This window comes from Candoia aspera, chromosome 1, assembly GCF_035149785.1.
Source record: "Candoia aspera isolate rCanAsp1 chromosome 1, rCanAsp1.hap2, whole genome shotgun sequence".
NCBI lineage: Eukaryota > Metazoa > Chordata > Lepidosauria > Squamata > Boidae > Candoia > Candoia aspera.
In genome coordinates, this window is record NC_086153.1 from 60390338 (window position 1) to 60408982 (window position 18645).

Consider the following 18645-nt stretch of genomic DNA (forward strand, 5'->3'; position numbering starts at 1 on the left):
TCCAAATAGTTGTGTGAATGTTTCTAATGAGAAGCAGACTTGGAAATAATGGGATACTTATAATTGTTAGGATACTTGAAAACCTAAAACATTGCAAAAATGTTGCCTATTCCAGTTTCTAACAAAAGCAGCCTAAGAAAGAGTAGTCAACAAAAGTTGATGCCTAGATTTTGAAGCAGAGGGTTTCATCCAGACTAGTTTGCAAATTGTGCTAAGCTCTATTGTAGTTTGAGTTTAGCTTAGTATGATAAATGAACTCAGTTTTAGCATCAGACCATCAGTCAGGCTTGTGAGATTCCCAATACCAAAGGCATTCTTTTTGTAAGTGGTATGAGCATCCTTTTCAGACATAAGCACAGCCTAAACCTCAAATACCTCAAATGAATGTGGATGCATTTATAGGTAGTCCTTGACTGTTTACAATCACATTGCTTAGTGATGGACATTCTGGTCCCAATTGCTGTCTTAAGCTGAGTACCTGTAATTTGGATTTTTTTTTTTTGCATGCCTTTGAGTCTGTCTTGATTCCTGGTGACTATATGGACAAGCCCATGCAATTTTCTTGGCAAGATTTCAGAAATGGTTTGCTGTTGCCTCCTTTCTAGGGCTGAGAGAGAGTGACTGGCCCAAGGTCAGTTGGTTGGCTTTGTACCTAAGGAAGGACTAGAACTCACAGTCTCCCGGTTTCTAGCATTGTGCCTTTAATGAACTGGCTCTTAATTTGGATAAATACCTAATAATAAAATGCACACAAATTTTTGCTTATAAATGTAAATCTTGGGAGACAGATGAGCAACCTCCAAACACCTAATTAGGCCAGAATCTTTTCCCACAATGGCCAAATATTTAAGAGAAATATAGGACCTATTTCCCCAACAACTGGTATTCAGAGGCATATTGCCTTTAAGCTGCTTTCTGCTCTGAGGTACAGGATCATATGTTTAAACTAAAAAATCTGCACTGGTTACTAGATGCTTACTGTGCACAATTTAAAGTGTTAGCATTGACCATTGAAATCCTAAACAGCTTAAAGGGGTGCCTCTTCCATTACGAGCTTGCCCAGTTTTAAGATCAGGGGGAGAAACCCTCTTGAAGACTAGTCTTTCTGGCAGTTAGAAGGGAGAAGCCTTCTGCACTGTCCCCCAGGGTATGCAATGTACCCTCTTGGGATTTGTGTTTGACCCCTTTTCTCAAGTGTTTATAGTCTGTACAGACATACACTGTGCATAATGGCAGGGTGTCAGTCAAATCAAATAGTACAGGAGGTGGTAGTGTAGCCATTTCACTGAGCGGTCACTGATCAACTTACTCATTCTGAATTTGCTCAGTCACGTCAACTACTATCATCACTTCTCGTGTTCACAAATTCCATTATATGACTGTGCATTGTGTGAAGTGTTTTTTTGTTACCTGGTCTCTCTCTCTCCCACCATTCATCTTCATTGGATGACCTGAACAGCAGGACTATGAGTGTATCTTCCCAGCTGCTTTGCTCACTCCTTGTATAATTTTATTGTATTCCTATAATTTCCTTATTCCCTTTGTGAGCGTTCCAACTTAGCTAGATCGTCCCTCTCCTTGTTTGTTAACAGTTTGAAAGAACTCAAGAGTTAGTCATGCTGTTCATTTTCTATCCTTCTGTTTGCCTGATTATGTAAAACCTATTTCCTCTGTTTAGTCAGAGCAAACGTTAAACTACTTGATCTTTTTAAAAAATGGTTTTGCATTGATTCCCTTTCCAGTCTTCTGATACAGAAGCTGTTCTTACATCCACATGTTTGTTAGAGCATATTCCTTATTTGAGTTCTTGAAAAAATCTTGACTGGGTAGCATAAACACAATGATTTCCTAATCCAAATTAGCTAGTTGGCTATAGAAATGAATCATCTTCTGAAGTCCAGTATGACCTTATTGAGCTTCCATAGCAACTTTCCACTTACATGTATATTAAACTTGATAGCACAGTGCTTGCTTTTTCCCAGTCTGATGAGAACACTCCGTTCATTAACAAAACCAGTCTGAAATAACAGCTTTCTTTCATTCAGCAATAGCTCTTTAGAAAAAATCCATTTTATTTCTGCTTGTTAAGCTCCTTTTTTTAATATAAGTCCAATGTTAAGAGGAGGAAGAGCCAAAGCTATTATCTATGGAAAGGTTAGTGTGACATAATACAACCCTTAGGTTTATATTTCAACTGGATTTGCAGGTTTTATTCAGATTTGATTAATGTTCTCTGAACTGAACATTTTGAGTTAAACATCCTGTTTTTAACAAACTCCTCAAAATATACTGCCACAATTTACTTGTTATTTAAATTATAGCATCAAAGTCAGCAGGAAACAAATTCTTGTAAAAGAGCAGATAATGATGCTTTTCATAAGTATACTTGACATTTCAGCCCAAACTTCTAGATAATGTCTCCATATTAATGTTAAAAGCTTAAGTAGCCGCCAAATAGGCTGATGGTGACAAAAGTATCTTCAGAAGAAATTATGTTTGATGAAGCAAATTAATGAGATATGTAGCTGTGTCCCATACGCTTGTAAAATGGAAAATATCTGTATTAGTATATCAGGGATTGCTTATGGAAAGCCAGAGTTAAATCTTGAAAACAAGTTTCAATACTATAATTCAATTTAAGCCACTGGATTGAGTCCTGATTAAGTCAAATTTAAATGTAATCCCATTTAAACAATTATCCAAATGCAGAGGTAAATATGGATGTTCCACTTCCAATATTCAATGACCAGAATTACAATCTGGCATTAATAATGCAGGTTTAAGATACTGCTTAATTTTTCTGTTGGATTACTAAGGCTTCTAAATACTTATACTTGATTATGTGCATGTATCTTGAAACTATGGAAGAGAAATTGTTTTTTGTTAATAACAAAGCCAGATGTCAAATAATAAGCAGGCTAAAATGTTTAATTTTACAGAGGTGGGCCAGCATAAGAAAAATGTGCTTTGTTCAGCAGCATTTGTAAGAGTACACTCCTGTTCTAATGGGTAAAAAAATAAGCAAAGGGACAATTGAAGTAGGATATGGTAGGAAGTGGAACAGTATTGCTGATTATTTGACCTCTGAAATTTTACAACAACATGTAGGGTTAAACCTGCCAACTTCACAGCATAATACAGTACTGTCATAATTCTGAATTTTTGGACATTTATTCAAACCATTTACTTAGCTCAATAGCTGGATTCAAGGCTTGATGTTTTACACACCAATTGATTTCTCCCCTTTTAAAAAAAAAAAAAGATTCTTGATGTTGCTTAGCTGAAAGCAGACATATAGAGAGCTTAAAATCTCAAGTATGAAGTTGTATGCTAGCAAAAGTCCCCCTTCCACCCCAAGGAAAAAAGACACAGAACCTAAGTAGCAAATTTTCATATAGCAAATTTCACTGGATTTGAAAGAACAAAGCACACGTGTAAATGGCGTTTATTTTTCAATATATTTTACAGGTGTCTTTAAAAACTTCACTCACAGTATTGAATGCTTTTTAAACATGAGTCAGCAGTAACCATAGAAACAAGGCATTCACTCATTTTTATTACTCCTGAATATATCTTTTGATCCATACACCTTGAAATAGAGTCACAGTGAGCAAACAGGTTGCTGGTGCTTTGAGCTGCTCAATGCATATGAAGAGCACCCTTCCTATATAGTACAGATTCTGAAACCAAGGCATCTTGGAGACAGATTGATGCATACATTCCCTTTCTTGTACCCATCCACACTAATCTGATTAGGAATATTTTAAACGGACTGCTTGTAATCACAAAGATGTTTCTTATTTTCCAGTACTCCTACAACCTCATAGGAGGAATGGAAGAAACATTTGTTACCCCCTCTCTGCAGCGGCAGAGAGTTTATCCCTCAAGATAAACCAGGCTTCTGGAAGAGTTGCTTGCTATATAGCCACATCATGCTGCTTTACCGGGTATACTTTCCACAAATGAAAAACAGTTGGCTGAAAAAGTGAACACCAGTAGAAGAAAATGCTTTGGCTGTTAGGAAGAACTACATATTTTTAATGTCATTTTTCCTTTTAAGTGTAAATTACTTGGAAAAGCTCTCTCCAGTTTAAGGTGGATATAGCTAGGCAGATTCTGCTCTATTACAGGACTCCTAGACAGGGCTCCCTTTGGGGTCTGCTTTGATGCTGTTACTTTTCTATCAGGTTGTCCCTGAGCCCTCTTAAACTGACCCTGGCCAGCACAGTTTGTACTGGAAGAGATCTGGGCATGCCCAAAGCAAATGGTGATCAGCTGTAACTGAAATGGTGAGAAAAACAAGGAAAGAGTTGAGTGAACAAATGATTTTCCATTCAAATCTCAGTCATGTTGCATTTTAGTTCAGCAATATGCCCTTAAAGTAACAAGAGGTGGAAGTAAAGAGAAAATATGCACCGTGTAAGTGGTTCAAGGGAAGAAAAAAAAGGGAACATGCATCTATTTTAAGAATAAAAGAATCCAGGTGGTTTTCATTTAACGACCACTCGTTCAGCGACTGAACTTATGATGGCATCGACCGAGTGGTAGTTAGAACCGATCCTCGTACTTAGGGCTGTCGTAGTGTCCTGCAGTCATGTGATCATGATTTGTGACTTTCCCTGCCAGCTTCTGACAAGCAAAGTTAACAGGGAAGCTGTCAGGAAGTCACAAGTTGCAGTCACGTGATGTCCTCGCTTAATGACCTGCATGATCCTTGCTTAATGACAGCAACTGGGATTGCTGGAACTGCCGTTGCTAAGCAGCCTAGTCATATGGTTTTTCAATTTATGATTGTGTTGTTTAATAATGGAGCTTCCAGTCCCAATTAGCATTGCTAAGCAAGGAGTACCTGTAGTCAAACAGTATCTTCAAGCCACTATTTATCTCCAAATTTTAATAAGAATAAAAAAGTAAAGCAAATTTAGTTCACATCTTAATTTAAAATTTATTAAAAGCAGTTAAAATGTCTTGAGACAAAACTTTACTCAAATATTTAATAAGTTTCTGCAAAGCAATTAGCTTTTGCATGCTATAGGAATTTCTAGTGTTTTGAGGGCTAAACCATACCTGATGAAATAGATTTGTATATTTTATCCAAATGTTTTTCTCACTCAAGGTGGAGGTGCGGGGGGGAGTACATGAAAAAGCATGCAAAAGAAAGCAGTGCAACCTCCCCCACAACTTCATTAGCATTATATCACTGCCCTACTGTTGTTATTCTGGGCCTAATTCTGTTCTAATTTTGGAGATGGACAGGCAGCATTGTGAAGTAAAGTATAAGAAAATATGTTTCTCTCCCTTTTCTCATGCACATTACTGTGTGTAAAGAGTAGACTCAAACCATTTCATGTGTGTTTGGAGCCAATACGTTTTGTTACTTCTCGAGAGTTTTCAAAATTCTGCTATAATTAAGTTTTGCCTATTCACCAAAACAATGCATGTTTCTTCATTGATCTATACAGCATTTATTTATTCATATTGAAGGAAGTATTAAGACTGTGCAAACCATTTGGAGTTTGCACTTTGCTTCATGGGCAAACCTGGTAGATGCTTAGGAGATCAGGAAAAGCCAGGTCTTTGAGACACATGGCTATCTTGATGCTCCAAACAATGGCTTTAAGGGGGAAGTTTCATGAATTGCATAGTGCTGTGAAATACACGTACAGGTAGTCCTTGCTTACTGATGGTAATTGGGACCAGCAACTCTGTTGCTAAGCAACGCAGTCATAAAGCATGATGTCATATGACCATGCCAACTTAAGACGGCAGTTGTGGCAGTTCCAGTTGCTGTCATTAAGCGAATTGCGTGCAATCGTTAGGTGCAATGTCACGTGATCGCCATCTGTGAATTGTATTTATTTATTTATTTATTCAAATTTAGCCTCTGCCCATCTCTCCCAAAAGAATTCCTCCTGGTTTCCCCATTGACTGTGTTGGAAGCCGGCAGTGAAGATTGCAAATGGTGATCATGTGACCGCAGGGATGCTGCAATGGCTGCAACTACAAGGACCAGTTATAAGTCTCCTCATTCAGCACCGTCATAATTTCAAATGGTCACTGAACGAGTAGTAAGTGAGGACTACCTGTAATTATCACTGAAGAATATAAAATCCCTATTTGAATTTTTAAAAGCCAGTGTGATATAATAGTAATGGTGTTGAGTTAGGATCAGGAAGTCACAGGCTCATGTCCATCCTCAGCTGTGGAAGCTCATCAGGTGACATTGAGCCAGTTTTGCCTCAGCCCAACCTACCTCACAGGGTTGCTACTGTGGAGAGAAATTGGAGAAGGAAGTGCTATGCATGTTTCCTTGAACCACTGGAGAAAAATCGAGGTACACATTTTTTTAAAAAAAGTTTTACTGCCAAAATAATCCTAGAAAATATAACTACCTTAATTTATTTTATTTATTTATCATATTTTTATCACCGCCCATCTCCCCCAGACAGGGAGATGGGCGGTTAATACTTTTTTTAAAACTCAATTTAAAAAATCACTTTAAAATGTTTTGGAGATTCCCCCATTGACAAATTCTACTGTAAATATCAAGTTGTTTTCCATATTTCTTTTGTGGTTTGCACTAATCAGGATCTTATTTATCCATAATTTTAAAAACTGGTGTTGTTTTAATTAGGAATTATATGATAGGACATGTTTCTGCAGTTCTGCAATCTCCATTTTTCTAATAGTATTATTTTAGCAATTAAATCCAGTAGCAATTCAGCAGGCTACTTGTTTAAGCAGGCTTTATTTACAGGAGGAAAGAGATTACTCTGAGTTCACTTTCAGCACGATCCTATTTATGTTTAAGAAGGCATTATTTAAAGAGATTCCTTTTGAATGCATAGGGGAGAGTTGCTTTATAATCGTTAATTCACCTAGTCACAAAACTTATTTAGGTAGTGATCCAGGACTGTCACAAGACAAATTATTGATATAGAGATAGGGTGAATATTCCATGTAATATAACCAGCTTGTCCTGGATGGTAAACCTGGACTGGATTATGTATCACAGCTTGTGGCTGATTTTAGAATCATGGTGTGATAGTGTCCCCTTCTCTACAGACACAATTACAGGGCTGAGTCAATTCTACTGCCACAACATCTCTCCTTACTTTCAAAACAATCTGACAGAAAATTGCACAAATAATAGTTTACAAATAGTCATTACATCCACCTATAATCTCCAATGAGTGTAATGAAGTTAATTATACAAAGTATAATTGGAGGAACAATATGCAGATACAGTTTTTTAAGGCCAATAAACGTAGAGTATAGAAAGTCAGTGGCTAATCAGTTACACAACAGTTCCCACTTACAACTGAAAACTACAATTCCATTTCTGCTTACTGGGGAAGAAGCCTTAGAGAATTCTTTTCTTGGAATAGACAACTATAGGACTGCACTGTAAATCTGACTCAATCACAGTTGCAGTGTTTTAAGTGAGGACTTTCAACAGAATTTGCTACAATATTCTGTTTCTGCTCCTAAAAATGAGTAGACAGCTCCATGTTTCATACTTGGAATTCAAACGAACTTTAGGTTCCATCCCACTTCAAGTTTTGCAGGCAGATTTTCTGTTTAAGTCGGTAGGTTATATTGGACACAACGCTTCCAAAAATTTCATCTATTTGTAAGTCACACCAATCACGGACAGGAGTCTCTTGTGCTTGAATAACTTAGTATAGCAACATTTAAGGACAGGAGGCTCTAACAGAGGTCTAGCATAGCTGTCACATGGTAGATTGCTTTTGTCTTGTATACAAAATCTGTAGAGAAGCTTCTTGCGGTTAGAAGTTACAGTTGCAGGATTAGACTATACTAGTAGCAAAGCCCAGAAGACATGGTTTTGCCAACGGGCATGGGGACCTGGGAATGTGGTGGAGCCAGTGCAGTGAATTTGATGAATGTGATTACCTTAGCTGTGAGCTTTGTGTATTTTATGAAGGTTTTTTATATGCTTTTATATTGGTTTTTTCCTTGTTTTTAAATTGTTGTATTGTTCTTTTTTATTCTTTTGATATGTGTTTTGTTTGTAAGCCACCCAGAGTCATATATATGAGATGGGCAGTTATATAAATTTGAAAAATAAATAAATAAGCAACAGGCTTCTGTTCATACCCTACCACACGGCACCGTAGTCAAGACATGAAGCATAATCTGTTAAGCTTTAAGAAATCCAGGATTCAGTTCAGAATGCTTACAAGCATCACTGCTGCCATATTCTGCTTTAATTCAGTAACATCTATTTTCTGTATTTTCTACAATTTTTAGAACATTGGCACAAAACAAATTCAGTTATAAATTGTTTTTCAAATCAGCACCAGTACCCATCTTTTTATTCCGATGAATGTTTTAAGAATGACTGACATCTTGAAATGGATTTACTAATGACAGAATATGGAATTTATACTGTTTTAATTCATTCTAACTGAACAGTCTACTTAATTACTAAGATTCTGAAGATTTCTTGGCAGCATGAATGCCAGTTGGATTGTGAGCTGACCAAAGTGCTGAAATTATAGCAACAGAATCAGCCCCACCAAACTGCTTATGTTTTCAGTGTTTAACACAGAAAGTCTTGCATCTATTTGAAGAGAGCAAAAAGAGCTAGGGTCACATATAAGTATAATGTGCTGAATGTATATGACCAAGACCTCTGTGCACAAAGAAACAGTTTTTACACACACATCTCCATGGGTTTTAGCGTAATAAAATACAGCATTCCTGTCCCTGTACTTACAGGGGATAGTACATAATCCACTTAAAAAATACATACACAACAGTATGCTACTAATTACAACGGTTCATACTAGCATTTATGCAGCTTTCTGAAGCACTGAAGAGTAGAGGATACTAGAGTCAACTGTATGTTTCTTCAGACAAAAAAAAAAGCTAACAAGTCTGAAACCATGCAACAAAAAGCAACATATTACATCCAATATTTCTGACATTTAAATAATCCAGCTAGAGTTGCCACAATTTGGTACAAGAATGGTTCAGATCTTTCCAGGTGACAAGTAAAAATTCCCAAAGCCATTGGATCTACTTATTGCAAAAGTACGTAATTGCCATTTACCTGACTTGCATGTCAAATGTTAAAAAAGAGTTAAACATTACTGTGTCATGATTGCAGAGAAGAACATGTTTTCATTACCATTAATGACAAAAAGCTTTGGCCCACGTATTTTTTTTTTTACCTTCTGAACTGTAACGGACATGCTTACTCCATGAAAAAACTTATTACAGCCTGAGTACTGTAGAAGAGAATATTTCTCTACAACAGTGGTGCTAGGCAGCGAAACTTCCTGGAGCCCCTGGAGTGAGCCCACAGTGGCTACTTTTTATAATAAAGTTGCCATTGGAAAAGGCTCTGAAATGTATACAAAGATTATGCAGACTATAACTGCTTTTTTCTAACCATGAGGGTGGTTAGCCTTACCTCTCCCAAGGGCTGATCTTTCTTGTCTGTATTAATCAGCTGCATCCTGGTAATTTAATCAATAATGCTTCAAATTGTCCACCTGTTCTAATAGGTTATTAACCTCATGCTTTGTGACTGCATCAACACAGGGTTTAGGCTTTGGACACCTGGAGGCTTCTAACATTAACTGGGGGAAAACTCTTTAAACTTACTTGAGAAGTGACTTCTACCTTCAAATGCGCTGATTATATTAGCCATCTGCTTTATTTTAAAAGCTTATTCAGCTGCCTGCAGCAATGAACAGCAGAGGGTCAAGTCTTCTAAAGACCTCTTACAAACAGTCTGGCTGGGCGTTCAATTTTATCTCCTACAGTTCAGGTCAGATGGCCCATCTCCTCTGCATCTTAGCTGAATGTAGCTTGACAAGTGGCAGCATAGACGGTGCTTCCGACTGTACCTCCACTGCTAATGCTGTTGGCTGGATACTTAAGTGGCTTCATACTGTTGTCTCTTTGGACGTAAAAGTGTTCCAGTCTCCATCGTTCCCAACTTTTCTGAAATTCTGTCTGAACCTTCCATAAGGAAACAAAGGGAAAGAGAAAGGTGTATGACCTGGTACTGCTGCACTTTTGTTATGGAGCTAAGAAATCATACAGTATCTTAGATAATTAAAACAAATAAAATCAAATATCATTATTACCGTCTTTGACCAGCCTTTACAGTAGGAAAAGAGAAATGGTTTGGTACAGCAATTCACTATCAAGGAAATAAGACAATAAAACAACAACAAGACAATAAAACAACACATCTAATTAAAAGTTATGCGCAATTGTATGACTTTATTTGGCCACCTGGTATGTGAATGTAGATGTTAGCATCCCTGGCAAGGTTCTAAGGAAGCCTTATTATTGCTCCAAGTCATCTCAGATAGGTTTGCTTTATAACTGTAATAATGACAGCAGCTTCTTCAAACTTTATAGATAAAAATATTGGTGCACAACACAGGAAATAAAATATTTACTGAAACTTTTTGCTGCAAGCAATGACCTAGCTAAAATTGGACCACGCATGATTCTGTACAATCTGAAATGTTTGCTTATGCTTTTTTGAAGAACTCTTTTCTGGCATTCAGTATTCCTACTGTAATTGCAGCAAGTACAGCTTCTTGTATAGGTAGCGCTGAAGAGCATGATTTCACTAGTTTAAAAGGCTTGATTAAAATCGCATTTTTTGCATGAATTCTGGCTGAACCCCAGAGGGAACTTGCTTTTAAGTAAATCTGCATAGTACTGAACTGTAAAAATAATTTACCAAATGCAGTTCTGGCTCTATACAATTTATGTATACAATTTATGTATGTTGTATACATACAATTTTTATACTCTAACTTAAGGATGAGCAACTTGGTACCAGAAGTCCCTATCGCATGATCAGTGACAGGAGCTATAAAAGTTACAGTACAAAATATCTCAAGAGAAATTAGTGTTGATGAATTAACCATCTACCTCAATACAATCTATGCCAACAACAGTTCTGGCTTCAGAGAGGAAGACACTGAACTTTGTGCATGCAGAGCATGAGGCCTACCATAAGTTCTATTGTTTCTGTCCCCCACCTCCAGCAGAACAGATGATCTGAACAGTGTAAGTGACCTGAGGAAGAGCATGATTTACCAAATATCTCCAGCATCTTCCAAGGCACCATGAGTACTTTTAGCTAAAACTCAGATGAGTGACATTTTTTATTTCATTATGTAAGCTGCTTTTGAATCTAGTTAAAATTTATGGTGACTGAAGTTGTTGTAAATCAAGTTTATCTTTGGTATGTGAAAATAAAAGCTCAATCCAGATAGTATTCATTCTACTGTTTGTCTGATTTTAATCAACAAGTGAAAAGGACTATTCTAATTCACTGTTCTAAGATACATTTTAAATGTGGGTATAGGTTATTCCTCATTGCTTACATACTGTGGCAATATTGTACATGAGAACCACTAACTATTATTTAATTATGGATAGATAATACTTTGTGAAATGGCACATTATTTAGATGGAATATGATATTGTCTCCCCAAAGGTCTTTATGATGTCAAATAATGAAGAACAAAAAACATCAATGGACTTCTATACTGCCTTCACCACATGCTTTTACAATTAAGAATATCATCTTTCCATTCCTGCTAGGTTCAGAGGAAGAAGAATGTAATATCTCCAGCCTTAATCTGTGACTGTAATTTAAGAAAGCATATTGTTGTACAATAGTTAAAATCTAATTGTGTAAAATCTGCTCAGAGCCATTTTGCCAGGCCAACAATCTAGTAATCTGTGAATGAACTCCAAGGCAGTAATAGGCAATAAATACTGCATTGGAGAAAGAAAAACAATTACAACAAAACTATGAGCCAGATAAGCTTTTAGGAAAAAAGAGGTGGGGAGGGTTGGCAAAGCAAATAATTATTTTAAAATCTGAAAAATGCCACTGTGCAGTTATTTTTCTAGGTTCCATATCTTGAATCATGTCTTTTACAGGACCTTCAGTTTCATCTTACCTCTTTTCATAAGGTGGGTAGTTGATTTGCATGGAAATAATGTAGAGTGGCCCATTAAATATTGACAGGACTGTGCCTGTCTAGACTACTGTTATTTTTTCACACCCATAAATCAGAAACACCTTAAAACCTGAAAGCTAAAATGCCTATCCTAAAGCAGAGAAAATTTCTGAGTACAGTGCTTTCCGTTAATGGCTTTATTTATTTATTTGCATGCCTGCAAAGGCTAGAAATGTACCCTCTAGAGGGGAGATCAGGTATCAAGAACGTCACAGGCCTGCAAAAGTGAAGATGGTTGAGCATTCCATAAACTTAAACTTATTCCTTCTAAGCAGTAGCATATGTCAACTAGGAAAGCCTGAGGACAAGAAGAGCTAAGGAGAAAAGGCTACAAGTAAGAAATAGGGCGTACAGTTCAACATGTCTCACCTGTGCTCTTCCTTTTGCTTTTCAAATTGAAAATTGCTTTGCCATAATATTGTAGCATGCATTAGATAAGAAAAGTTTAAATAATTTAATAGAGCGGTAATTAAAGGCTTAATTACATCTTTTAAAGTGGAATCATCTCTTAAAATTCAGATTTTGATTGTCAGTAGCACATTAATTAATTCAAGATTCAAGAAGGCATGCTTAAAAATGTCTCAGGAATTTACTTCTTTTGAACTAAGCCTTACAAGGAGCAAAATCCTTGTAAACATGCATGAAAACCATAGCTATGTGGAGATTTATTTGGCAGATGGAACAACTGTCTTGAGGTTGTATTAGCTAAAAGGTCTATAACTTTGCTAAACTATTCTCTTGTCCAACTTTCCATCAGAAAAACGTTCAAACTCAAATTTTGTACAGATTCTGGTATTTTAACAGGACAAGAACTAAGTAATTCAGGTATAATTATTTGTTAATGAGAACTGGAATTGAAAGCCATACAGATTGAAGAAAACAATTGAATGACAACAAAGTATGATCAAACAACAAACAAATATCTGCCCAGAGATACTCAGTTTATTCCCATTCATGTTTTCCCTTGAATGGAAATCCATTTCTTAACATTTGTTTCAAAGCCTTTCAAGATTCACTTTACCATGAACAGTTGATTGGGCAGCAAATGATTCCAAACATCCCAAAATTATTATTTTATCTGTAGTAATTCACAGTTCTCTAATACAGACCTATTACTGTGCTCAATGTTTACTGAGATCCACTTGTTTTTAGAAATAGAATCACTTGAATGTTGAAGGCTATCTACTGAATGATGTGTGATAACAGCTACATGATTTCAAAAGAGTTGGTGCTTTTTGTGTGATGAATACAAAGATTTTAAAGAGGATATGAAGCTCTGCTACTTGTAATAGCTTTATCTATTTTATAATTGGTAACAGAGCATGGCAAATCTCTTTTTTCATTTTCTTTCCTGCTCTTCTAGTTTTGAAATGAATGTAAAACCCCATATATTTAAAGCTTTGGATATGCATATCTTCTGGCATATAGAGGTCTCAATGAAAGCCCAAAACTACACCCAAATTACACTGAATTACATATACCTTGCTCTTTGGAATTTCCTCTTTAGAACCCGTATTTTCATAATGTTCTTGCACAGAATAAATGGATAATAACCTGGTAATCATATGTATCAGGCTGGATCCTGGGACAAAAACCAGTTTTAGTCTTTTTATGAACAAGCCTTGCTAGATCTGCATTGAGGTAGCAGTGACAGAATATGGTTTGTTGCTTCTACATGAAATTTCAGTAGCATTTGATACCACACTGACAGTGTTTCTTTATGGGTTGTGGGCAGCACAGAGCATAAAATTAAAATGTTCTTCAAGTGGAACTTCAATTCTGGTGACTTTCTTGGCAAAACTACAGAAATGATTTGTCATTGCCTACTACCAGTAGGCAATTAGATGGCAATTTCCCATTTATGTATTAACCAGGCCTGGTTCTGCTGAGCCCAGGCAAAGATTAGACATTATGGAATTTGATACAATAATTTATCATGGATTTCTCTTTTCTAGCCGAGCACTTCTAGAGGATGGTGCCAGGAGACTTTTGCTCTGCTCCCATGGTCACTAGTACTATTTATACAGCATGCTTTTCTATGTGAAATCACTGCAGAAGATTGATCTTCAGCTCTGTCTTAATTGTTTTGACTGCAATCTATTTCGAGGCAAAATTCAAGTCCTCTTTTATAAAGGCTTGAAATGATTTGAAGCCAAAATAGCCATCTTCTGCCAGATAAATAGGCTTGTTATTCTGTACCTATATTCATTTATGCATTCATTCACTTCCCAACTTTCTATTTGCATTCACTTCCCGGAGAAACTAAGAGCATGTGGCTTACACTCTGTTTGGGACACTATTTTATATATCTTACTGCCGATGAGAATATAAGGGAGAGTTTTCTATATGTTGACAGCCCAGTTCTGGAACTCTCTTCTTAAGGATATCTGACCAGCATTTTCTTTAATTTAAGGCAGGTGTTTTATGATTTTATTTTATTTTAAATGTATTATCAGTAGAAGCAATTTTGAAAAGTTAATATGTGAAATAAAACAACTCTCTATGCCTCTTACCTCAGTATTGTTAAAGCAGTAGAGAATTGCCACCAGAAGTCCCTGAAAAATGAAGACAACCAAATAGCAGTTAGAAAATCCACACCTCCTTCACTAGCTAAACTAATGAGGAAACAGCTAAACTAACGAGGAAACAGACTACATCTAATTCTGCTTTTCCTGCAGCATGAGAAACAGTTCAATGGCAAAAGATTTCATTTGGCTGAACAGTGCCTTGTTGGCTGACTCAAGACCAGAAAGAAAAGCTCCTATAGGATGGCAGGTTAATTCAGTTTATTAACAACCTGGTTCATTACCCTTTTAAAATAAAATGATAAAAGGAACAAAACTGATAATCAGATAGTGACTAAATCCATGTAAAAGCAGCAGCAACAGATTAAATCAGTTGAACATTCACCACAAGGAATCTCCCAACTATCGTTCAGAATTAGGAGCAGTGGTGCTGCTGACATCATTTTCCCCAACCTATCCTCCAGATAGGCTAGGCCTGCAATTTGTCAGCCTGATGGCTCACTACACTCTGCAAATAGTGCAAGTCATAAAATTATGTGGGTAATTTCCACATAATTTTGAGCTTGCAGCCAGCACTCTTCCACTTAGTCCCTATCCCTAGATCAAAGCAAATACATGCACCACTCAGTTCAACTAGCAAAAATGTAGCTTGATGTTTATCATCAGAAATGTCAAAACATTTAACTGGCAAAAACTAGATAAAAAGCAAGTAAAAGCAGGGGGAGAAAGTGCAAAAGCAAGAATTTGCATTATCTGTATACCTGTATCCAAAGCACAGACTTTTCCAGAGCCACTGGAAATAATCCTGTGGGTAATTAGCATGGACAGTCCTAAAGGATAGTCCAGCCTCAATGCTTCACATATGTAACAGCAGCAGAATAGAGGCAGAAAGTAGGGCACCAGGTGATCCTTTCTCTATTTTGTATCATGAAGAAAACAATATGGTGGATGGGGATGATGTATCCAGGTTTGTCTTATTAAGCAAATATCTCCAACTGAAATTTCAGGGAACAAATATGTTGATTCATATTTACACATCATTCAGTTGGAGCTCTCATGTAAACTTGACAAATACCTTTATACAAAGCTAACCTGCAATCCTGAGAGCAGCTTGCATGTACTGTATATGCTACGTCAGCTGGAAAACTGATAAAATGACTTGGAAGATATTTTTTTTCCTTTTTTTGCTTCCCATTCTTCAGTTCTGGTGAATGCCCAAAATTCTGGACAGTTGACAAGCCTAATGGCTGGATAAAAGACACTAGCAATGGAATTAAAGGGAACTTTGCTTGTTAATCTAATGTAGCCTTTCTCAACCTTTTAACCCTGGAGGAACCCTTGAAATATTTTTTCAGGCCTCGGGAAACCCCTGCACATTCAGGCTCAAATATAGGCTAGAAGTTACAAAATTATTATATTCGCTTCATGTGAAGGCCTGTATATATGCACTAACAGTGTTCTTAAACTAAAAATAAAGAATGAAACTTACCTCTTTAATGTGAAGTTGCCCAAATTTGAAATAATTTTTTAAATAAATTGTGATCTCCCAGGGAATCCCTAGTGACCTCTTGTGGAACCCTAGGGTTCCATGGAACCCTGGTTGAGAAACCCTGATCGAGTGAAAAAGGAAATTATGATTTCTGACCTGATGAGTGAATGATGCAGATACTCTCTGTGGCATATCAAATTCTGACCACAGCTATGAACTTCATCCACTCAGTTTCTGTAGTGCAGCAATCCTAGCACAGACTGGGGCCAACACCGTTAGAAACAGACTTAAGAAAAAGAAAAGTCTTGAAATCCTGACTACAAAACTCATACCGAATAGAGAATGTAGGTACTACCTGAAAGGAAGAAGAGGAGAATTCAAAAAAGAGCTTCACAAGCCGCAGCATCCCCTTGGCGTGTTCATCAGTAACAAAAGCAAAGATGATCTCGTGTGTACCCAGAAGTGGGATCAGAGTCAGTGTAGATTTGGCCAATCTGGGAAGATCAGCCAACAGATTAACAAACAGAAGCAAAAGGTTCACCTAAAGAAAACCCCACTGGCATAAAACAGTCTGACCAAACTTTTTGGAAAGCTATTCCACAAATCAAATGGCTCTCTTGTCAACAGGGGTACCTCTTCTATTGGTGATGGGGAAATGAGGAGGGCCTGGTTTTCAGGGCCTCAAAAGTCAAAGGCAACATATTGAATTAACTCAAGAAACAAAATAAAAGATAATGTTTTTGATCTAGAGGACAGGATTGATTTCCCCATCAACTATTCCAGTTATAAAAATATACTTCATTGATAAAATATGAGTAGCTTTGTAAAACTGTATTTTAAAATGTTAAGTGTCTACCCAGAGAATTAAAGGAATATTTGATTAAACTTGTACTGCAAAAGGGTATTTGTGAATGTACCATATTTGTTGAAATGGTACTTACTGCTGGCATGTATTTATGTATACCACTAAACCCAGCAACATTAAATATCAATATCACATATAAATATTGATACAAACTTAACAGTAAGTTTCTATTCCAAACAGAGAATACCAAAAGAATTTAAAAATGCCTGATAAGTATACAGAGCTTTTCCACAATAAATAACTTGAAATCCACATAAAAAAAGAACCCCACAGATTGCAACATGGGTGACGATAAGTCTTCAAAGTAAATTATTGGAGAGATGCTTTAACAAGCTGCATATGCTTCAAAGCACTCCTAAAACAGATTTTGATAGAAGACTGTAAACAGTTAAATGTTTTCCCCTACAAAAAAAGGAACTTGACATATGTACTATACTCTCTGCGACAATTCAGTGTTCATCTATACTTAAATGGTTACTGACAAATGGCACCGCAATTTTGTTCAGTCCCTCTTATTAGATGTAATCTGTACCCTCCTCAGTTGTCATGAGCACTTTTCCTTATGATCGGTTATCATAAGCATTTTGCCTAGGAGAAAAAAAATGATAGCATTTTTGCTGACAAATGGACTCACCTGCATTTTATGTCACTTTTGCGCAACAGATTGGCTTGCAGCTTAGAAATTATAATGCAAATAACCCTGATAAAGATCAGGAAATTTACCTGAATAAAACAAGAAGGAATTACAAAACAGATTGTAGAACTGAACAGCATATCATACAATAATATTTAGTTTAAGATTATGTTGAAACATAATCCACCAGACAGCTCACTCCAAAATTATGCTCATCATCTGAAACATCATGAAGCAATACATCATTATATATTCTAGCTGACACATTTCAAATGAAACTTTAAACACACATGCCAAATATAAACAGATACTTTAGTTGATGTTTAACTGGCTATAATGTTTAATTATTATGCATTTTATCTATAGTTTATTATTATTATAACATTAACATGGGCCTATTTAGGGATTCTTGCCAACAAGAATAGCACAGAGTCCAGTGTGCATATCAGGAAAAGGGTGGCTTGTTAAAAAGTTGGAATTTAACTATAAGCAGATTATGAGTTTGATGGATATTCAATTACTTCTTTATTGGAACACAGAAAAAGGCAACCCCCCAAATTCAGTTTTACAAACAGACTGGTTAAAAAAACTGTCTTACAATCATTTATGCATTGTCAGTCAGGAAACAAAAATTAATGCAACTCCTACAAAATCATTTCATTAGTGAAGTGACATCTACCTTGCCAGCATTTCTATCCCTCTCCACTTGCTACCCATAATCTATGCTACTATGGCAAGAATTTCCAATCACTTACCCCAATAGCAACCATAATAGGTAGCCTGATGATCAGCCAATAGTTCATGTTAAGATTCTTGTTCCAACAGCTGGAATAATAAAACACGGGACAAGGATCAGTGCATGCAGATAATAATGTACTTATTTCACATTTCTGTTCCACAGATAGAAAAGCATAGTAATTGCTACTTAATGCAGATACATTGCACAGATGGAACTTAGAAACAGATTTTTGGCTAAGCTTGATCACCAGTGCAAAAATGGGTGCTCTCAAACCCTCTCTCTGTTAGATATATTTTCTCTATCACAATTTGTTAACAATTAACAGTAGGTAATAATAGAGAGTTACTTCAATTAGAAGTCA

General features: G+C 36.5%; 1 protein-coding gene across 1 annotated transcript in view; it reads right to left on the minus strand.

Moving 5' to 3' along the window:
* Positions 1 to 9686: 9686 nt before the first annotated feature.
* GLP1R (glucagon like peptide 1 receptor) overlaps positions 9687 to 18645 on the minus strand; it is a 126975-nt gene continuing 118016 nt past the window's right edge. The window contains exons 11-15 of the mRNA XM_063290122.1: positions 18301 to 18370; positions 17546 to 17634; positions 16402 to 16540; positions 14546 to 14587; positions 9687 to 9996 (exon numbers count right to left, since the gene is read on the minus strand). Coding sequence (XP_063146192.1) covers positions 9829 to 9996; positions 14546 to 14587; positions 16402 to 16540; positions 17546 to 17634; positions 18301 to 18370 — 508 coding nt within the window. The 3' untranslated portion in view covers positions 9687 to 9828. The remainder of the gene's footprint in view (positions 9997 to 14545; positions 14588 to 16401; positions 16541 to 17545; positions 17635 to 18300; positions 18371 to 18645) is intronic.